Source organism: Aspergillus stella-maris (genome assembly GCF_047715825.1).
Source record: "Aspergillus stella-maris strain CBS 113639 unplaced genomic scaffold BDV14scaffold_52, whole genome shotgun sequence".
NCBI classification, from domain to species: domain Eukaryota; kingdom Fungi; phylum Ascomycota; class Eurotiomycetes; order Eurotiales; family Aspergillaceae; genus Aspergillus; species Aspergillus stella-maris.
The window spans coordinates 20526-40331 of record NW_027396846.1 but is presented as its reverse complement, the minus strand read 5'-3'; the positions used below and the strand labels follow the sequence as shown (position 1 = coordinate 40331).

The window sequence follows — 19806 nt, the reverse complement described above, 5'->3', positions numbered from 1 at the left end:
AAGGGAAAAGATCCATTAAGGACGCAACGCTATAATAAGGCATCTATCCTGTGAAGCTACCCCAACTGTTACACCGGGTTGGGCCGCCGCAGCCTGCATAGGGCAACCTGCAGCCCTCACCAATACATACACAGTGCCTAGGTGAAGCGAACTGCTGCTACAACAAGAGCCAATAATTAAGCGCTTTGCCCAAGTAATATCATGATCTGTACATTAATCTGACCTGCTAGCCTGCTAGATAGATGGTACTGTCAAAGTTCAGCAATAAGTACCGCCCGCCGTGCCGTGTGCTAGTTAATTGCTAACAGAAGATGAATCGTACAGCAGGCCCAAATAACAAACAAACATTGGAAAGAGAGTCGTCACATCGTCAAAATGGAGCGGGGAAAATAATCAAAAAGGGGCTGGATATAACATGCGAAGGCCGAGATGTCGAGATATACTGTTATAATATGGCCAAACAAATCGTAAAAACCAGGTCGTAAGTCATCATAACGAGCAAAAAAATATTAATGCGGGTATCGAGCATTGACAATTCATATCGGTCGTTCGAACGGTTCGTAAGCGTAAATTCATTCCCAGGGGATATCTTCGTCCTCAACTCGGATGCACGTAAGATAAGGAACGGTATCGTTGAGTTCACCACCCTTCAAATCCAATTCGAGGAAATTTCGCATAAGCGGTTTGACGATCTCACGGGCCAGCCGTTTGATTTCGTCCATCTTGCGTTCAAAGCGTCTGAGCACTTCGCGGGTGTACAGGGACTCCGACGACGCCGTTGGGTGGACCTTGAGGAACTTTTTCAGTTCCTCGTGCCCGAGATAGGCTTGCGATGAGGAGGAGCCAATGAGTCGGTAGACGCGAGCCGAAGAGGCAGCTGCTGTCGTGGTCGGCGTTGGGGCGTCGGTCGGTCGAGATGCAGATAGAGTCGTCGATGTTGCTGTAGATGCGGCGCGAGCATGGTTCATGGGAGCAGAATTCTTGAGGATTGGCTGAGGAGGTGGGGTTGTGCTGTCAACAAGCCATTGTCGGAAGAGAGAGACCGCAAGCCAGTCCAAGTATGCATTCTGGGGAGTGACACGTTCGCCGCGGGATGTGGTCAGAGTAAGGCGCAGAAGTTTGGAGTCGATGCGGGCCTTGAGGTCCTCCAAATCTTCAAACTTATCTTCGATGATATCGAGGACGAGTGGGGGAAGCGGTCCCCTGCGGAGATGTGATTCACCACCCGGCCATTGGCCGACGACGTGGATCAGGGCCTCGGAAAAGATGACACGACTTCGCGCCAGGTACCCTAGCTTGAGATAGCTTGGCGGATATTTGGCAATCTGTTTGAAGAGGCGGGACCCGAAGCCCAAAAGGTGATGGTCGACGCGGGGACCAGTCACGGGTAGCGCGTCATACATATCCGCCAGGGCTAGAAGGGCCTTGCATTCTGCATATGCAGTAGCGATATTGATCGTGTTCAGTAGTGGCGCATGGTTATAGAACAGCCGGAAAAGATTGTCATAATCACGGAGAATAGGATCCATCGCTGCCTCATTGGCCGTATTGTTTGCTGCAGCCGCGGCTACCGCACTCGACCTATGTGGCAGATGGATAACGGACTGTAGGCCCGCCAAATTCGCCATTGAGCGAGCGAACCCAGTGTGATTGCTTGAGGGCTTGGTCATTGGCTTCGCATATGGTCCGAAGTCGCTTGCGATGGTACCAGAAGCACTTGGAGGCTAGATCGTCCAGAAACATCAGTTCAGCTCGTATCAACATATGCGCAAGGCAAACTACATACCTTCTGGACCAGTATTGGCTCTTCATCCTCCGCTCTGTTTTCCCAATCAAGTTCGAAGCGCCATCGCTTCTTCTCGGGTGACGGAGTTGCCCCGACGTCCGACTGCAGCAAGGTAGAGCCGTTCGACAATGATGAGGCATCCTCACTAATCCTTGACAAGGTGCCCGAATCGGGATTATTGGGGGGTCGGGTACCCGCCGTTTGTCGCGACCACTCTTCCTGGGTGCTAGTCGCAAAAAAACCGGAACATTGCGCGAGAATGAGCCGGTGCAAGAGGTACCGGTTTTCCTGGCGGCCGACGCGCACCACTAACTCGACATCGCCAGTATGAGTGAAGATGGGGAAATCATTCTGGGGCTGATGAACCAGCCCACCGTAATGTGAGCGACTTGAGCGGTGCCGGCGACTCGTATGGGAGTGACGCGACAGGGACGATGGTGCGCTTTGCGCGGGCACAGAGCGATCGAGCACTTGGGCTTGGGAAACCATTTCAGAGGGCGAAGTGAACTTTGTTGGCATTGTAGTAGACTGCGCGGTAGCCCAACACCAAAGAGCGTACTGCGTGCTTCATGGAACGCGTAGCACACAGGAAGGTTGGGAGATGGAGGATTGAACAGGGAAGGAAGCCGAGAGACTCGATATTAGCGACAGGACTCTGTAGGTATAGTTGAGATTAGTAACTGGTAAATAGAGTGTCGCGGGGTGGGACAGAAGGTTGCAACCCCCTGGAGAACTCACAAAGAACCATGGACATGAATCCCCGGAGCACCAACTAGAGAAGACTCATGGTGGTGGCGGATTCAGGAGAAGAGCAGGAAGAAGGAATTGATTTGTTGATGGTCACTGGTGGCAGCGCTGCAGGTGATGGTGACCAGAAAGTCACGAGATCCAATCATACTCATGCACGTCACGTGCGGTAAGACCCTCGAGAGCGGCGCTGATAAGGACGCTTATCTCCCTTATCACCACGTGCGGGCAGCTGACTCCGATCCCGCAGGTCATCTTGTCTTGCTGCTCTCGAGATTCCCGAGTCTCATTCATCTGACTCGTGCCTCTCGTTGTTTTTTTTCTCATGGCTATCGTTCTCCTTATCTGGAGCTTCCTCTGCTGACATCGATCTCACCCGTTGGGTTCTTTGTCCCTGATTTTGACCTCTTATCCCCCAAGGATGGCCAATGGTTGTGCCATGCTCGGCTACTCTGCTCCAGAAGTCATCGTTCAGTGCTTTGATGCCGCTGCAACGCCATGAGCAAAGGCTGCTATACCTGCCGTCGCCGCCGCATTATCTGCGACCAGGGATTTCCCACATGTCGCAAGTGCCAAAATGCGGGGAAAGAATGTCTGGGGTATCAAAAACCGCTGGTTTGGGTCAAGGGTGGGGTGGCTAGTCGGGGTAAGATGATGGGTCGCAGTTTCGGTGATTCTAAACAGAACAACAACAATCTCCAGACTCACGAAGGCCTTGATGACTCTGCGACCTTTGCGGCCAGTTACTCTGGAACTGCCGAGTCGTCTCTTTCGTCTGAGGCTCAGCTTTCCACTGACAAAGAGCATCAATCCGACGGCTTGGACTCGACGTCAACTGCCTCTGTAGGAGCAGTCGTACCTGTCAATTACACTCAAACGCCATGGGGATTGGTGGATCCGTTGTTCCAGGATTGCAACCGGCTGACCAGGTTCTACATCAATCACTGTATGTTGCTTGTCGACCACTACTTGTGAAGCCATACTAATTGCGTCTAGTCGACCAAAATCTTGCCGGATATCTGACGCTATACTCGGACGTCAAGAATCCGTTTCGGGACCTGATTCCACTTGTTGGTGACTCACCTGTCATTGCGCAGTCCCTTGCAGCCATGGGTGCCTTGCATTACGTTATTCTGGCAAACGGGGAGTTTTCGCCCATGCCGTGGCCCGTAGACAAGCCGCCGACTAGTGGCATGCCCTCTCCTCCCGACGAAGCTGGCCCAGCAGAGCTGAGCTCCTTGTCTAGACGGTCGTATAGCCAGGTCTATGAGCAATTCCTTGCGATCAAACAGCGCGCATTACAGCAGCTGTCGCAGGACATATCTGACCCCGTCTTGCGCAATGACAACAAGACGCTGGCGGCGATCATGGTTCTTGCTTTGATGGATGCTATTGAATCAGGACGTGGAGCATGGAAATACCACCTAGAAGGTGCCAAAAAGCTCTTACAGAGCCGGGAACATGAGAAGTCTGGACAAACACAGACTATGATGAACTGGCTTGATGATTTCGCTACCGATGGATGTCTAGTGTAAGCCGACACCTCATATTCTACCTTGCACTTTCTTTACTGACATTACGGCTTAGAATCCAGCTTATGGGCGCTACCCTGACACGACCTGGGACTCTATCAAAGCCATTCTATACCTCTGCAATGGGTGCATCAGCGCTCAAGCGGCTAGAAGAGACCTCATGGGTCGGTTGCCCAGCATACTTGCTGGAAGCCATTTTCTTCGTGCACGCTTTCTTTGACCTAAGCCTCAGCGAAGAAACAGAATCTCAACCCAGCACTGTCTTTCCATCCGCCTACCTTCCCGCAGGCTCAACCCCACTGCACTGCCCCGAAAACCTCCCCAAACACATCCAAGCATTCGACCCAGTCGCCTGGGCCGAATCACTTCAAAGCTACCTCTTCCTTCCTGACCTCACTATGCGCATCGCCCTAGCAACAGTCTACAAAGCCGCCGTCTATCTATACGCAACCAGGGTCCTATCCCGGCCTCGCCCCGGCGCAACAACCATCTCCACAACAATCGGCCTCCCACCAGACCATTCCGAAGTCGCATCCATCCTCATCCAGCAAATCTCCCTTATCCCGTCCACAGACCCACACTTCAAATGTCTCATCTGGCCATCCTTCATCGCGGGCGCCGAATGCCGCGACGCCGCGCACCGTCCCTTCATGCTCGAAATCCTCCGCACGCTGTACTTCCACATCACGAGCGTCAATGTCCGCAACGCCGCATGGGTACTGACAATGATGTGGCAGAAACGCGACGCAAGGCGGGAAGAGAGGGCGAGATCTAGATTCCGCGCTGATCTTGACCACAGTAATATTCATGCTAGCGACGCGAATTACGCCGCGGCTTCACGATCGCCTTCCATCGTTACTACACCGAATACGAATACTGCGAGCACGACTACACCTTCCACGACCACACCGCTTAGTCCGAACGAGGACTTTTATTACGATGATGATGATTTCGATTGGATTCAGGAGCTAGATGATTCGAAGATTGACTGGCTTTTTATTTGACCAATATCTACTTTGACTGTTTTGTATATCTTGCAAGGCTTCTTTCTGTCCATGGTCTGTTAATACTTTGAATACCCCAGCTTGTATATATGTTTTGATATAACCATCATATCACATTCAATGTTTATGTTTATGTATATATCTCTGATCTGTAAAGAGAAGAGAAGAGAGAAGAAGTAGGAAGGATAGTAAGTAGTATACCACAAACAAACCCATATGTCAGGTGAATAAATAAAGGAGGGATATAAACGTGCAAGGTACAAAAGCCAGTAAGTAATAATAAAAACAGCAAATACTACCCAGTACTCCATCCATCTAAATGCAGCAATATAAGCAGAAATGTTCAAGGTGAAGTTGACGAAGACCAATCGGACGACATTGAGATCGGATTGATAGAGAAGATGGGGGTCTGAAGAGGAGAGAAGAGAGAAAAAGGATGAATAGACGAGAATGGAAAGAGAAAAAAAAAGAGAAATGCGAAGAAAGTTTTTTTCAGAGAAAGAGAGCCGCTCATGATTATAAGATGCAAGACTAGGTAGATAAACGCTGGACTAGGCAAATAAGGTGCTTCACTGAAGGGGGTTTCTTCAAGTTGAGATGCAGGGAACAAGATAATGTAGGGGGCAAAGATACAAAAGAGATAAGAAGGCAGTGGCGCCTGGCTCAAGTTCATAAAATGTATAGCAACACTGTCGACACCCCAAACCCATGTTGGGCTGCGACGCAGAGAATATCGGTTGGGAAAGATACAGGTTGTGAAAGTCGAATGTTCGGCGATCCATGGCCGAATAGAGACCAGATAGGATAGCAAATATAGCACCGACATTATCGATGATCAAGGAGATTCATGTATATTTCAAGGAAAATGATGATCAGGATACTGCGACCCTGTGCCGTAGCCATTGCAGTTCCAAAAACAAGAGCGAGAATGACGAGAGGTATAGAGCAGGTCAACAAGTGAAAAGCGGAACTAATGGGGATATCGTTGAAAAAACAATCAAGACAAATTAGATGTCCTAGAAGACCGCAGCTAGGCCGTTTTTCGAGTGGCGGCGACTGAAACGCTTTTTGCCCTTGACGGAGTCGGAATCACCACCTTGGTGCTTGACAAGTGTTGCCCGACCGGGAGTCGGAATCTCGCTGGGAGGTTCGGCCGCGCGGTCTAGCGTATTGGCGTGGCTTGAAAACCCGGACGATAGATCACGGAATGCGTCATCGGCCGAATATGGTCCATTTTGTTGTTGCGACAGCGCCATCTCTCGTGCTCGGTCCAGAGCATCTAACCATTCCTGCGCAGATAATGCGGTTGTTCCTGCATTGCTCGAGGACGGTTTAGGCTCTTCAAAGACAAAATGTTTCTCGCGCTGTAGTTGCCCTGTTAGTGAGATTGCAATAGCTAGATGAAGGGGGCAGAGTCTTACCGTATCTACGATCCAACATGATACCCCCTTAGCATCGGTAGACGTGCGATAATGCGTTCCTGGAGCGAGCAGAGACAACTCTAATTTCGCCTTCTTCTCGTCTCCGCCGGCAGCAGCCATGATGATTCGACCAGAAGAAGTGATCATGACCAACCGCTGCCGCTTCTTTGTCGTGCTGCCCCCGAAGAACCGGGAGAACTTTTTCGGCGCTTCATATTCGCCGTGCTTAGAAACAGGACTGTGAGAGGCTGGCGAGGCCAAAACAACCAAGTTTCCTAATTTCAAAATCCTTTCGTTGTTTTTGGTAAGCACAGGAGACCATTCAATGTCAAGTTGGCTGGGCGCAGGTAATTCAGTGATCAGCCTGGGCACCGCCCGAGAACTCGCATTAGAAGGCGCTGTATTAATGCTGGGTGGAAAACTATCCGCCTCAGAACCCCCATTTAGCTTGATTGGCTCACGGGGCGGAGGCGTATAAGACTTTAATCGCGGAGCTTTCTCTTTCCAGAGACCGATGCCCCAGTTTATGCCCTGGAAGAACTCATGGTTCTTAATATGTTCGATCGGAAGACGACGGGCCGGGTCAAGGACGAGAAGACGTTCGACAAGATCGCGGGCAACACTTGGGAATCCAAGAGGAAACTCGTATTCTAGTGCAACAATTTTTTGGAACGTCAAATATTCATTGCCGGCTTTGAAGGGTGGCCTGCCCGCCAGAAGTTGATAAATGATGCAGCCGAAAGCCCACAGATCACTGGCTTTGCAGGCATTCTTGTCTGTCAGTAACTCGGGACTGACGTATTCTGCGGTACCAACAAATGAACTGGCACGATCCTCCTCAGGCATTTCTGTGTCTAATGGCGGCATTCCGCTTGAGTTCTGTGGGGTTGGACGACTCTTGAGGATTTTTGCCGTGCCGAAGTCGGTAACCTTGACGTGCATCTCTTTGTCAAGTAGCACATTTTCCGGCTTCAAATCTCTGTGAATGACGCCTCGCCTGTGCATGTAATCAATGGTGTCTAATATTTGAGCACCATAGAATCTCGTGCACTCTTCGTCAAAAGTGGACATCCGTTTCAAGACGCCTAGCAATTCGCCGTTTGGACAAAGGTCAAGGACAAAGTACAACGAGCGTTCGTCCTGAAATGTATAGTATAATCGGACAACTCCCGGGTGGTCGGTCAGGCGATTTAAGGTGTCTTTCTCGATGTTGACATACTTCACTTTCTTCTCTTTGATGATGTGTCGCTTGTCCAATATCTTGATTGCATACTCCTTGAGAGTTTGACGGTCTGTTCCGAGTACAACGGTACTGTAAGAGCCCTCACCGAGGGCTTGACCAAAGGAAAAGTCTCGGACTCCCTTCTTTACATATCGGGCGACTGGTTTCCCGTTGGCGTCAATCTCTTGTCGTACTGTAACGGCGGCGCCGCGATCTTGCCACTCATCACTACTCGACATCGGACCATTCTCAGCCGCATAGGGAGACCCGGACAGTTGCGACGCGCCCGGTGGACGTGCTCGAGACGGCTGACGCATGATGGCAGCCCCATTTGGTGCAGGAATCTGTGCCGTATGATATGAGCGATCACTATGAGTGTTATCACGAATAGGCACACCGGCCTGGTAAGCTGCCGACCCTCCGCGGGATTCAGCGCGTGCTAAACTTTCAGAAGCAGACGACGCGGCGGAATCCGTTCGAATCCGATACGGGCCTTCTCGAACAGCTGGGCTTGGCGCACCGCCATTGGCGTATAGTGTTGATACAGGTCGGGACGAACTCGCCGACGGGGGTTGTTGAGGTTGAGGTTGAGGTTGAGGTTGAGAGGGGATAGGAGCGGAGTAATATGGAACGGGTTGCTGTTGGACTTCGGGATGGTATGACTGGTAGGACATTCGATGATCCGCCGGAGGGAAAGGGGATACTGTGTTGACCGGTGGCTCATTTGATACTGGTTCATCTATCGTTTCGTTTGACGCCGTAAATGGTGGAGACGCAGCAGTAGCAGCGGGAGTCGAGGCGTCCTCGGACGAATGCAGCGAGGCATTATCCGGGTTCGCTATGCGTAGCCCTCCCAGCGACTGGGAAAGACTGATATCCCCCTCCATTCTGAGCGCGACAATTCAGGCACTCTATGATATAATTTTGACCGGCCAGGTCAGGGGTCAACGATCGAACCGAAAGGGAGAGGCTATGTGGGGAGGAAAGGCGGATGAACGTGGAACGGAAGAGCTATATTGCGTAGTCTGGAGCTCGGACAACACGACGACTCGAGACAGATCTGAGGCCGAGGAAAGGAGCAGGGATTCGGCTCGGGAAAGCAGAAGGTCCCTAGTATTGATTGAAGGGACAGGAGATCAGGAGAGGGTAGGCCGATGGACTATGGCGGCGGTCGGAGACGGGGCGGACAATGCATGATCCAGGCCAGGGCCGGAGGAGATCAGGGACGAGTCGGGTGCGAAATAGCGCACTGCGAGGGCGATATACAAGACGGCAGAAAAACAGTAAAACGAAAGATAAGAAAGCGAGCGACGGAATAGTGCCGGAAAAGAAGAGAGGGAAGAGAGAAGAGCGAAGAGGGAGGGAGGAAAGAGAGAGGAGAGAGCGAGAGCGAGTTCAGAAGAAGTGGAGGATTTCGAGGCGGAGAGATTAAGCCAAATTGACCATGGCCCCTCGACTACCTAACAGTAATAGTAATAGTAGTAGTTTCCCGGTTATTATTAGCATGCGACTACATCTCTCATCTCAACTGTAATTTTTATTATTTCATCTCATTTCTGTGAGCGAATGCTGCTATTATGGAGAGAATTGCGCAGCAGCAGGCTGGCCCCAGTGAGTCTTAAGAGTGTTGTTATTCTTAGTTAGGCAGAGGCATTCGTCACTCCATGACTGGGCCACTCCACTGCTCGTCATCTCTTGTCTTGCAGTGTCTTTGTCTTTGTCTGCGAACAATGCCACCGCTGTCTAAGCCCTCCGCTTTACGGCGTACAGGGCTATAGATTGTCTTGAAAGTAAGACAGAATCTCTCCTCCCGCGTGGCCCATACAACTTCCTGTTCGGGAAATCACCATCGCTCCTTCCTTCCATGATGAGGAACCGCAGCCACCACTTTAACGTAGACTCACTCTCGCTCCCAATGAATGTAATCTCCCGATATGTATACGTAGTAGAGCCCCAGCACCTGTCTCCACGATGCTCCGGGCTAAACCCACCCGCGTCGCTCTTACTGAGGACGACCTTTGCTACCATATCGACAGCATCTTCGCTCGCAACAACCAACTGACCAAGTGGCATCGCCAGCGCACAGGCTCTGGAAACAGCTATGACGGCGATGACGATGAGGATGGCCTCTTCTACGACTCCGACTCTTTCTCAGTACCTGAAACGCTCTACGAGTCGGAGTGCGATGAGACACAGTCACAACCGCGGCCGAGTGGCAACCCTCAGGAACCTGAATCAAGGTCAGGCAACCAAAACACCAGCACGGGTGCTTCCTCTGGCTATCGCCGCCCAGTGACTGTTCGTTTTCTTTCGCCTGAGCCGTCACCGTTGAGCCCCAATCGCAGCGGCAGCCGCAACCGTAACCGGGATTCTGTTGCCATCGCCAGGAACAAGAGAACACAGCACGTGGACGCCATAGAAATTCCTCGAGTCGGAGGCAGTCATCCTCGCCCCTCCATCTTGCGGCCGTTTCTTTCAAGCACAGACTGGAGAAGGGTCAGACGTGCTTTTCCTGTCACCTCTCCCCTCCCTGACCTCCATCCACTTCCTTGCAACTCGCTCGCCCCGTGGCCACCGCAGCCAACGGAAGCTGTGTTGGAAGCCAACTTCGCAGGGCTCCTCTCGTCATTAACCGTTCTTCCGATCAGGATCCCCAGACGCGAAGGTGTGGTCGAACAGTTAGGTACAAAACCCCTCAATCTCTGGGTATTTACCAGGTTCTCTAACACAATATCCTCTCTCCAGAGAATTCCCGCGTTGCCCCGCTACATGATCCTCACAGAATTGAGCAATATTCAAAAGTTGTTCTACGTTCAGACATGAAGCGCACCGGTCAGACCAAATCGATCACAGCAGACAGAGCGTCCGATGAATCCGGGCCCAGCAATAGTCTCACACCCGAACCCAAGACAGGAGAATCCTTGACTGAGATTGCGTCCAACTCTGGAGGTCCTTCTCTTCAACACTCGGCGCCCAAAGATGGCAGGAAACGCTCAAGCAGGAGACGTTCGGGTGTCTCAAAGGCTATGGTAGGCAACGTTTGAGATGTCTACCATGCAGCAAGACTGATAATCACAAAGGTTCCCAGTGGCAACCAGAATGAACACTTCAAGCACCCTCGCGCATCTCCTCGCAACACGGTTTCACGAGCTACTCAGACCGACTCGGATCTGGCGCTATCCACGCAAAACGGCGAAGATGATGCGCCCCATGACCTGATTGTATGTGTTGCATTCCGCCGCATCTTGCGGCAGTCAGTGAGGTGGCTAACCTTTCATTGTGGCCGGGCAGGACGATCCTTCAGATGATGACGAGAATATTTCTCTAGACGAAACTGCCGAGCAGGACAATCCTCAGCGGCACTGGCAGGATCTCTTCATATCAGCAATGTTTCCTGAGCCAGACCCACCAGCATTTGACGCCACAAACCAGATCTTCAGAGGCATGCAGGGACATGTCAGCATACCTACAAACAGGGGCAGAGGAGGTCGTAACGAGGTACGTTAGTTAATCCTTTGGAAGATGGCTCGGCTGACTGAACAAGCGTGGCGAAATTATTCATCCAACGCTGGTAGACGCTACCTTTTTCCAGGAATACGTCCATCAATTCATTGCGGAACTCGATCGTGCACTATAGGACCCTGAAGCCCAGCTCTCCCAAGGCGATACTATAAAGCGTCATACATGTTGGATTGGCTGTTGTTGAACTTGGACCGATTGCATATGGAATGTGTTATGTGTGAACGAAGACAATGACATTATTGTTGGCAGCGAGGAATTGGCGTTTGGGACATGGTCGGGCTCTTTAAACGGAAAATATGGTCATAATGGATTGCTGCTCTGCGAACTTCTTCTATTGGCATTATCATGGATCGGTTGTATCTTTTATGTACGCGGATATCCCCAGAGCTTCCGCATCATCTTCAATAACCACCAAGGGCAAAGATTATTTGAGAGACCATACAAACAGCAGACTCTTGCGTCAATTGAACGTGGTCCTCGAGGTAGTCTTCCTTTGATCACATGTTTGGTAAAGCACAAGTTCCACCAACGAACTTCGCCGCTGCCGTCTGCCTGGCACTAAGACAAAGTGAAATGAGAGTTCTCACCTTTGAACTCTATCGGCAAACAACCCGAGTGAGACACAGACTAAACATGGAAGGCCTTGTGGTTCAGAGAACTGTGTATGGGACATACCGAGTTCAGTGTGTAGAGTACGAACGATCTAGAAGGAACGTCTGAGCCACTCCTTGATACTGCCTCAAACTTACGATCGAGCGCTACACAAAGTACAAAAAAGACAAAAGAGAGCAGGAAAAAGAAAGTAACCAAGGCCTCAAGCCGTCGAAAATTCATAATCCTAATCTAAATGGTGTATTCATCCCTTCATCCCCCATTCCCTCCTTTAAGTGGTTGGTATTCATTCAATATTAAAGTCAAGGTAGTTCTATCAATCAAAAACCATCAAAGCGCGCTGGGAACAGAAAAAAACTCGCGTGCTTTTTACTGCTGCTGAGCCTTCTTCTTGGCGAAAGCCTGAGCACCGTCGACCAGGCGGCGCTCAGTGTTTTGGCGGCCGTTGACGAAGTCAGGGTAGTTGAGGGTGAGCTCGACGGAGCCGTTGACGATGCTGTCGACGGCCTCGACACCGAGCATGAATGAGTGGTCCTGGTTACCGACCTCGTAGCGCCAGCTACCGAAGCGGCCACGGGACCAGATGTCAAGGTCCTGGAGCTTGGGCAGGATTTTAGTGAGTGCGCCTTCACGCTCGAGAGAGGGGGTGGGGTAGCCGTGGTCGAAGCGGCGGTGGTAGGTGGAGACGATCTCGTCACCGGGCTTGAGCATCTCGGTGTTGACGAGACCCTGGATGGAGTCGGCAAGGAGGTTCTCAATGTCGACGGGCTTCATCGAAGACTCGGAAACCTCCAACATGATGGACCAGTAGGGACCCTCCTGAGCCTCAGTGTTCTTGGGCTTGGAGCCGTCCGCAAGCTGGATGGTGGGAAGCTTCTTGGAAGCCTCGGGCTGGTTGTGAGGGGAGTAGTTGGAGAAGATGGTGGCACGGTAGAAGGGGCAGTTGTCCTCGGGGAAGTAGAGCTACGCGATGTTAGTGTTGACCCTTAGTCGAAAAAATGGAATTCTTACCCAGCACTTGTCGCCAATTCTCTCGGGGCGAGTACCACGGATACCAACACCAATGACGTGGGTGGAGGAGTAGAAGAGCTCCTTGGTGTGGCTGATCAGCTCCTGGTCGCCGAGCTGCTCAGCTAGGTAGTCGACAGCCATGGTAGAGACAAGCTTCTGGTAGCCAACGGTGGTGCCATCGGCAAGAGTAACGGTCTTGTTCTTGGCGTTAACCTTGGTGACCTTACCCTTCTCCTCACCGAAGCGGGTGTTCTCCTTGGGGAGGGTGTTGGCAACAGCAATCCAGATACCACCGGTACCGTCGCGGGCGGGGAAACGGAAAGTAGCGTTAGGACCCCAGTTACCAGCGGTCTTGTTAAGAATAACGTTGGTGGTAACAGCCTTGACGTTGGGAGCGGCGACACGCTCACCGAGCCAAGCGCATTGCATCTACATAGAAGAATTAGTACTTGGCTAACCCCGGAGGACTAGGCTCGGAGAATTAACCAACCTTCGTGGTGGGCACAGCCCAGACCTTGTAGTTGTAAGGACGCATGAAGATGTCGGCAACACCAGTACCCATCATGCGGACAATCCACTCATCGAAGTCCTTGGGCTTGGTGTTGGAAACGCGGTGCTCAATAGCAGCGTCAATCATGCCGTCAATACACTTGACCTGGTCCTCCTTGGGAAGCATGGAGATGTTGTTCTGGAAGGGGTAAGGAACCCAGAGGCCCTTGCAGCGGACGTAGGAGATACGCTGGTGCTCGTACCAGTCCTCATCCTTGGGAAGAGCCTCGTTGATGCAGTCATCGAAGTACTTGTAGTGGGAGAAGATAACGTGGCCACCGACATCGTAAAGCTGCGATTGTATTAGAAACGATTTCTTCAAGAACTAGTCTGTTTTGAAGTTGCTGGGAAATCCACATACGAAGCCTTCGGGTGTGACATCGGTCGACGCAAGACCACCGGGGGTCTCGTTGGAATCAACAATGAGCCATGAGGGGCCGTTCTGAAAGCGAGTTAGAAAGTTGTAGAGCGCGCAATGGGGACGGTGAGTCGTACAAGCTGGTTCAGACGCTTCGCGGCACCCAAACCAGTTGGGCCAGCGCCAATGACGAGAACATCAACAGAGCTGTAGAGAAACGCAGGTGGTCAGCCTCAATGGTTCGAAACCCCTGAGATTGCATCGCAGAGGGGAGCTCCTTACATATCTGGGTGGGTCATCCTGCCTTGTAGGATATCCTGAAAGCTGGGAACGCGGTTCAGAGTCTTGCGAGCTAGACTAAGCATAGAAGAAAACGAAGCTGCAGCGCAACTGCAGAATTTAAAGAGAGGAAGATGGGATTGAGGGGGAAGGAGGAGAGAAGACGGTGAGGGAAGGTGGGCGGCGGAAAGACACAGCTGGCAATAATAACCTTTGCGGGCAGCGGTCGGAGAACGTGAGCGGGAGCCAGAACTCCTCCTCCTAGGGGAACTGACGAAGCTGGCTGGACTACTGTGGGGGCCTCGCTCGTTTCAAATTTCGATTCCAAGTGCCAATTTCTATGACTCGGTGCCCTTTTTACGCAAGTCTGTCTGGAATTGCAAAATAAAATAAAATAATTTAAGGAAAAAAATAAGATGCTGATTCGTGGCTACTCAATCCCCCAAGACGGTTGCGTCTGAGCCTTGGAAAGGAGAGCAGCCGGAAAAGGGGGAGACCAAATCACACTGCAGAGCGCATAGCAGACTGGGTCTCTCGAGGGATTCATCTCTGGTTGCTACAACTGCTGTTCTCTTGGTGCCCACGGGCCAACCATCCATCCATTATCCAACCAGCCGCGGGTTTCTTGTCGTCCTCGCGCCATCTGCGCCTTTGCTGTTATCTCAATGGATGATAGCTCTGATTCTCTGGATTCATTCTCCTGCGGCCAGGGGAGATTATATCGGACGGGTGACCCGCTGCATATTGGCTGTTATTGGTTATGCCAGGGTCTTGATGCTTGTCACTGTACTCCATATCTCAATGCGCGTCGCCGCATCATTTTGTATGGATTGCCCCTCGATAATCGATAGAGCTTTGGGTCCAAACGGACCTTGCATGGCCAGGAATCTTGATAGCTTAGTGTAAGGAATGCTCCGTGAGTTAGTTTGTTAGGCTGGCGAACCCTGAAGCGGGAGATTGTCACCAAGCATACCCTAGATCTTATAGATAGTCCAAACCTGACAATGCCCGCTGTCAAACACCCGACAACCAGATCTATCAAGGGTACAAGGTATAGATGCGACGCCCGTGCTGCCGAGTGCTGAGCGTTTGAAAGGCCGAGCAGGAGTATACAGCGTCATCCCTGGGTCGGGAAATATTTTTCATTATTGAGCAATCCCAAGCACAAAGGAGGATATCCTGAACTCTGGATATTTTTGAGTTCAATGTCGAATCATCTGCATTAGCTGTGAGACGACTGACGGGGTGGCGTTCTTAGAATCTTGTGGCACACTGCCTCTTTCTTTGACAAATGACGGTGTATCTACCACTATTGCGTACGTTGCAGCCGACCTTGCTCATCTTATCGCCCGTAGGCTTAAGGAATGAGGAATGTATCTGGAGCCCATAATCTGCAGACATCCTGAATCTGAAACGATGACAAGAGTTGAGGAGGGCGGTTTGTTCCGTCGCGTTAACGGGGTATGGAGAAAGGGTACGTATGTCCCTCGGTCACGGGCCAAGGCAGCAGTTGATCAATGCCTGCCCTCAGGGCTGATGCAGCGATGCTGGACCTTGGGGCCTTTGATGTGAGGCGGAAATCCGGAAACGCTGCTCAGAGCAAAGGGGCCCACTGATTATCGTTCCTGAAAGGGAAGGATAGAGGAGATCGCCAGTCCCGAATCTGACAAAACTACCGTTTATCAGCCGAAGGAAGCGACTTTTTGACGTCGCGCAGGGCAATTTCCATGCCACTGTGTAGATCGGAGGAGACAGTTGTCTATTGCTCCGTATACAGACACCTCACCGTCAACCAGCCATCGCGAGTCGCGGGTCTTGGAGGCTGGAAAAAAAGCAGCGCCGTTGGCCCCGTCAATAATGTTCGTCGAACCCCTGCAAGTTAACAAGCACAGCTTTTGATAGCCGCAGCTCGTCATCGAATCGAGGTGATGGCGTAAGGCCCTAGCCGTCAGATCGCTGGTGCGCTCTCCACTGGCAAGGGACTGTGGCGGGGACACTATGGGACAAGTGCCCGGTGGACGCGGGTAACTGAGCGCTTGGCTCCAGAGAGCTTGCGTGGCCCTGGCCCAAATTATGTCGTTAAATGCTGATCAACACGCTGTTAATTTGATACTGCCTCGTAATCACCCGTGGTTGACATGTTGATGCTGCTCTCTCTGAGACCAGATAGATCACGGCAGTGCGAGAAGGGCATATCATCCGGTCTTGTCAGGGTCCTGAGCCAAGTCCCAACGCGTGGAATCGAAAAAGGGGCGATGGGAGGCCATTTGGCTGTGGAGATCTGATTGACACTCGCCACGAGCGAAATGCTCTTTAAATAATATTTGCCTTGACCCACACACCACAGAAACAGGAACTGGATGTGAAACGGATTTTCAACAGGCAGAACTCGAGGAATCGGTCTCGCGCTTGCGATCTGTCCTCGTCCATGGGCCATCAATCTGTTACGGCGTCGATACAGAGTTAGACTTAGATTTGCCTCATTCGCAATGGAAGCTTAAGCGGGTGTCCCCGGACAAGTATCTAGAGCCCGCAACGAGATGAAACAACATATGGAGAACACAAGAATTGAAACACAGACTCCCCAGAAGTCGAAACGGCCTCACTCAATTCATAGCAGCCCTGCTATTTCATCCAAGAATAGTCACTCCAAGAGGTATACGTAGACTGAAACCAGGGCATTCACAGAGTAACCACAGCTGAGGCGCGACTGGTTCCGGGGGCCCAGACTAGCCGGAACGGTGGGAGCAACAGCAGAGGCGTCGTACGCAACCAGGTGAGCCAGGTGAGCCTGGTCAACCAGCGCTGCTTCAGGAATTCAGGATCTGAGCTTTCCGGCCAGTCGCATCGCTGCTGGGCATATCAATTCACCACCTGCGCTTGATCTCCGTGAGGACAGGCGTCTTGTTGCCAGCCGGTGGACCCTCTGCTCTTCCATTCTGCTTCCAATTTTCCATCACCGCAGCCTTCACCATTTCTGTAGTCGTGAACTCCCCTGGTCACTGGTGCCCACTCTGTGCCGCGCTCGGTCCAACGACAGGAGATTATTCAAGGCCGTTTTTTGCCCCCTCCAAGCCCAGCCCCAAGCCTCTCTTCCTCTCTTCAACCGCCAGTTCCCTGCCAGAGTTTCCCACCCTCCTCCTCCTTCCTCGTCACCACCTTCTACGAAACCTTTTTCTTTTTCTCTTGCTTGCTTCGTCCAACTCTAGACACACACTCGTTCACCCATCCTTTTTGACTCCTCCTAATATCTTCGCTGCTCCGCGATCTCATTTCCCTTTTCCCGCTTTATTCTTAGACACTTTTCCCCCTGGCCTCCGCACAGTTTAATTCAAGCAGCCTCTCACGGCCGCGCCCTTTCGAATTCCAACGCTTCCTATCGGATCAAGCACGCGGCTTCAAAATGAGCAACGAAGAGAAAGTCAGAACCTCCGGCGAGGTCTCTCGCCCGGAACCCTCCTTGCCGACCGTCAACCCGGCCGCCGACAAGTCGGAACCTCCCAAGCCTACCTTCCATCCTGCCGTCTACGTTGGGTGAGTTCACCTCGATTCAATCCGGTCGGAGAAATCATCATACTAAGACAACGACATTCTAGTACCTGGATTACTCTGAGTTCCAGTGTCATCTTGTTCAACAAGCACATCCTTGACTACGCTCAGTTCCGTAAGTACAATCTCGTCTGGAGATTCGATTGAAGAGGAACACATCACTAAACGTACCTCTCTTTGCTCAGGCTTCCCCATTATCCTTACGACATGGCATTTGGCTTTCGCGACCTTGATGACCCAGATTCTCGCTCGCACTACAAACCTCCTTGATGGCCGCAAGACCGTCAAGATGACCGGCCGTGTCTACCTTCGCGCAATTGTCCCCATCGGTATCTTCTTCAGTTTGAGTTTGATCTGTGGTAACGTCACATATCTGTATCTCTCTGTTGCGTTCATCCAGATGCTTAAGGTGCGAAACTATTTCCACGCCAATCTCGACATACATGCTAATCAATACTTCAGGCGACTACTCCTGTGGCTGTTCTGCTTGCGACTTGGGGTATGGGCATGGCTCCCGCCAACCTCAAGGTTCTTACCAACGTCAGCGTTATTGTCCTCGGTGTCATCATTGCTTCCTTCGGCGAGATCAAGTTCGTTTTCATTGGTTTCGTTTTCCAGATTGCCGGTATCATCTTCGAGGCCACCCGCTTGGTCATGGTGCAGCGTCTGCTCAGCTCCGCGGAGTACAAGATGGACCCTCTTGTCTCTCTCTACTACTTCGCCCCCGTTTGTGCTGTCATGAACGGTGTCACTGCTCTTTTCCTTGAGGTTCCTACCCTGACCATGGGCCACATCTACAACGTCGGTGTCTGGACTCTCTTGGCCAACGCCATGGTTGCTTTCATGCTGAACGTCTCTGTCGTCTTCTTGGTAAGAATGATCCAGCCCCGGAATCTGACAGTCAACTAACAAACAATTCTAGATCGGCAAGACTTCTTCCCTGGTCATGACTCTCTGCGGTGTCCTCAAGGATATTCTCCTTGTCGTTGCTTCCATGATGATCTGGAACACCCCCGTCACCGCCCTGCAGTTCTTCGGTTACTCCATTGCTCTCATCGGTCTTGTCTACTACAAGCTCGGTGGTGACAAGATCAAGGAGTACACCAGCCAAGCCAACCGCGCCTGGGCTGAATACGGTGCCACCCACCCCGCCCAGCGCCGCTTCGTGATCATCGGTGCTGCTCTCCTCAGCTTCTTCCTTCTCGTTGGCTCCATGGCTCCCAGCTACGCTCCCGAGTCTGTTGCCAACGTCAAGGGTATGCTCGGCGGTGCTACTGCTGGTAACGCTTAATGCGCGCCAAAATCAACTGCACAAGCGATGTCTTTGATTGTCCCGTGTTACTAACGACGCGAGAACAATAGGGCAACACAAGCCTGTGCATTTGCTTCGGCGAGGTTGAGATGTTGAACGACAAAATTTCCTGGACTTACTTTTTCTTCTTTCCACTTCTGCGGCCTCCATAGAATTCCTGGGCCTTTTTCCCACAAAATTTAATGCCCCTTGGCAGAGGCGGTTTCTTTGCAGAAACGGGGTTGGAGCGCGTCTATGTACAGCCTCATGCAGGGAATGCAGTCTGTACCTAGCGAACGCCCACCACCGCCTTCGTGTCTGATATGACCGAGCGCGAGGCTCCAGACGGGACTTTTTTTTTCATTTTCACTTTGTACTACTTTACTAAACTTGGTTATGCGGTCGAATCCGAAGGGTTTCTATTGTGTTGTCTGATTTGGCTCGATGAACATTTGTCATGTGAACTAGCACGAGGTTCTGGAGTCGGATATTGCTTTTTTATCATCTAGCAGTCCTTGATACTACTAGGCACTCTCATTCTTATTCGTGACTAGCTTATGTACTAGCAAATAGAATTGTTGAAGTTTCATTCATCTGTCTTGACCACGTAAGCGTCTTAATTTCTGATGCCTCATATATCAGGCTACTAACGGCTGGATCAAGTTTTGAGCACCCTGAAGCCTCATGCATATTTTTTGGCTGGGCGCCTGAGGCACTAACAGTAAGCCCACTAACCGGCAAGCACTGATCAATCAGAGCTGCACCCCAAGGTCCGGCCGTCGTCGCGCATCTGCACACTATGAAGGAGCCGCGCACCCAATCACAGGCGCGGAGAAGACTCTGGCTGACCAGTCGAATGGCAGCAACATGACCGCAGCGCTCCAAGGGGGCTCCAGAACGACGCGCGGGCTCTTACATCTCGG

The 19806-nt window shown here is 51.6% G+C and overlaps 7 protein-coding genes across 7 annotated transcripts; 3 read left to right on the top strand and 4 right to left on the bottom strand.

Annotated features, from left to right (window-relative positions):
• Positions 1 to 179: 179 nt before the first annotated feature.
• BDV14DRAFT_178443 (uncharacterized protein) lies at positions 180 to 2613 on the bottom strand. The gene is made up of 3 exons (XM_073769586.1): positions 2525 to 2613; positions 1787 to 2441; positions 180 to 1724 (listed from the first exon to the last, which is right to left on the bottom strand). Exons 2-3 carry the CDS (start codon positions 2303 to 2305, stop codon positions 573 to 575), a joined length of 1671 nt encoding a protein of 556 aa, XP_073625308.1. The 5' UTR covers positions 2306 to 2441; positions 2525 to 2613; the 3' UTR covers positions 180 to 572.
• A 208-nt stretch (positions 2614 to 2821) lies between these two features.
• On the top strand, positions 2822 to 5241 carry BDV14DRAFT_106862 (Zn(II)2Cys6 transcription factor). Its single transcript, XM_073765607.1, has 3 exons — positions 2822 to 3479; positions 3530 to 4064; positions 4121 to 5241. The coding sequence occupies exons 1-3, from the start codon at positions 3032 to 3034 to the stop codon at positions 5067 to 5069; spliced, it is 1932 nt and encodes a 643-aa protein (XP_073625307.1). The 5' UTR covers positions 2822 to 3031; the 3' UTR covers positions 5070 to 5241.
• BDV14DRAFT_106859 (uncharacterized protein) lies at positions 5188 to 5990 on the bottom strand. Its single transcript, XM_073765606.1, has one exon. The coding sequence runs from the start codon at positions 5893 to 5895 to the stop codon at positions 5413 to 5415; it is 483 nt and encodes a 160-aa protein (XP_073625306.1). The 5' UTR covers positions 5896 to 5990; the 3' UTR covers positions 5188 to 5412.
• Positions 5991 to 8750, bottom strand: BDV14DRAFT_106858 (PDPK1 family serine/threonine-protein kinase). Its single transcript, XM_073765605.1, has 2 exons — positions 6491 to 8750; positions 5991 to 6433 (listed from the first exon to the last, which is right to left on the bottom strand). Exons 1-2 carry the CDS (start codon positions 8597 to 8599, stop codon positions 6086 to 6088), a joined length of 2457 nt encoding a protein of 818 aa, XP_073625305.1. The 5' UTR covers positions 8600 to 8750; the 3' UTR covers positions 5991 to 6085.
• A 933-nt stretch (positions 8751 to 9683) lies between these two features.
• Positions 9684 to 11349, top strand: BDV14DRAFT_202843 (uncharacterized protein; the record flags this gene model as incomplete). Its single annotated transcript, XM_073774141.1, has 5 exons — positions 9684 to 10395; positions 10458 to 10741; positions 10793 to 10933; positions 11004 to 11210; positions 11257 to 11349. The coding sequence occupies 5 exons, from the start codon at positions 9684 to 9686 to the stop codon at positions 11347 to 11349; spliced, it is 1437 nt and encodes a 478-aa protein (XP_073625304.1).
• Positions 11350 to 12040: 691 nt separating this feature from the next.
• Positions 12041 to 14267, bottom strand: BDV14DRAFT_178437 (protoporphyrinogen/coproporphyrinogen oxidase). The gene is made up of 6 exons (XM_073769585.1): positions 14047 to 14267; positions 13902 to 13971; positions 13768 to 13848; positions 13348 to 13698; positions 12858 to 13286; positions 12041 to 12809 (listed from the first exon to the last, which is right to left on the bottom strand). Exons 1-6 carry the CDS (start codon positions 14127 to 14129, stop codon positions 12216 to 12218), a joined length of 1608 nt encoding a protein of 535 aa, XP_073625303.1. The 5' UTR covers positions 14130 to 14267; the 3' UTR covers positions 12041 to 12215.
• A 2580-nt stretch (positions 14268 to 16847) lies between these two features.
• On the top strand, positions 16848 to 19472 carry glfB (UDP-galactofuranose transporter). Its single transcript, XM_073769584.1, has 5 exons — positions 16848 to 17577; positions 17640 to 17707; positions 17778 to 18001; positions 18055 to 18462; positions 18515 to 19472. Exons 1-5 carry the CDS (start codon positions 17447 to 17449, stop codon positions 18881 to 18883), a joined length of 1200 nt encoding a protein of 399 aa, XP_073625302.1. The 5' UTR covers positions 16848 to 17446; the 3' UTR covers positions 18884 to 19472.
• The last annotated feature ends 334 nt before the right edge of the window (positions 19473 to 19806 follow it).

Excerpts from the sequence above, each read along its gene's own strand:
- glfB (XM_073769584.1), top strand. The coding sequence starts at position 17,447 with ATGAGCAACGAAGAGAAAGTCAGAACCTCCGGCGAGGTCTCTCGCCCG. Across the intron at positions 17,578-17,639 it reads CATCCTGCCGTCTACGTTGG|TACCTGGATTACTCTGAGTT; the intron begins GTGAGTTCACCT and ends ACGACATTCTAG. Across the intron at positions 18,002-18,054 it reads CGTTCATCCAGATGCTTAAG|GCGACTACTCCTGTGGCTGT; the intron begins GTGCGAAACTAT and ends TCAATACTTCAG.
- BDV14DRAFT_178437 (XM_073769585.1), bottom strand. The coding sequence starts at position 14,129 with ATGCTTAGTCTAGCTCGCAAGACTCTGAACCGCGTTCCCAGCTTTCAG. Across the intron at positions 13,972-14,046 it reads AGGATGACCCACCCAGATAT|CTCTGTTGATGTTCTCGTCA; the intron begins GTAAGGAGCTCC and ends GTTTCTCTACAG. Across the intron at positions 13,699-13,767 it reads ATGTCACACCCGAAGGCTTC|CTTTACGATGTCGGTGGCCA; the intron begins GTATGTGGATTT and ends ATACAATCGCAG.
- BDV14DRAFT_178443 (XM_073769586.1), bottom strand. The coding sequence starts at position 2,305 with ATGCCAACAAAGTTCACTTCGCCCTCTGAAATGGTTTCCCAAGCCCAA. Across the intron at positions 1,725-1,786 it reads AGCCAATACTGGTCCAGAAG|CCTCCAAGTGCTTCTGGTAC; the intron begins GTATGTAGTTTG and ends TGGACGATCTAG.
- BDV14DRAFT_106862 (XM_073765607.1), top strand. The coding sequence starts at position 3,032 with ATGAGCAAAGGCTGCTATACCTGCCGTCGCCGCCGCATTATCTGCGAC. Across the intron at positions 3,480-3,529 it reads CAGGTTCTACATCAATCACT|TCGACCAAAATCTTGCCGGA; the intron begins GTATGTTGCTTG and ends AATTGCGTCTAG. Across the intron at positions 4,065-4,120 it reads GCTACCGATGGATGTCTAGT|AATCCAGCTTATGGGCGCTA; the intron begins GTAAGCCGACAC and ends ATTACGGCTTAG.
- BDV14DRAFT_106859 (XM_073765606.1), bottom strand. The coding sequence starts at position 5,895 with ATGTCGGTGCTATATTTGCTATCCTATCTGGTCTCTATTCGGCCATGG.
- BDV14DRAFT_106858 (XM_073765605.1), bottom strand. The coding sequence starts at position 8,599 with ATGGAGGGGGATATCAGTCTTTCCCAGTCGCTGGGAGGGCTACGCATA. Across the intron at positions 6,434-6,490 it reads CATGTTGGATCGTAGATACG|CGCGAGAAACATTTTGTCTT; the intron begins GTAAGACTCTGC and ends GGGCAACTACAG.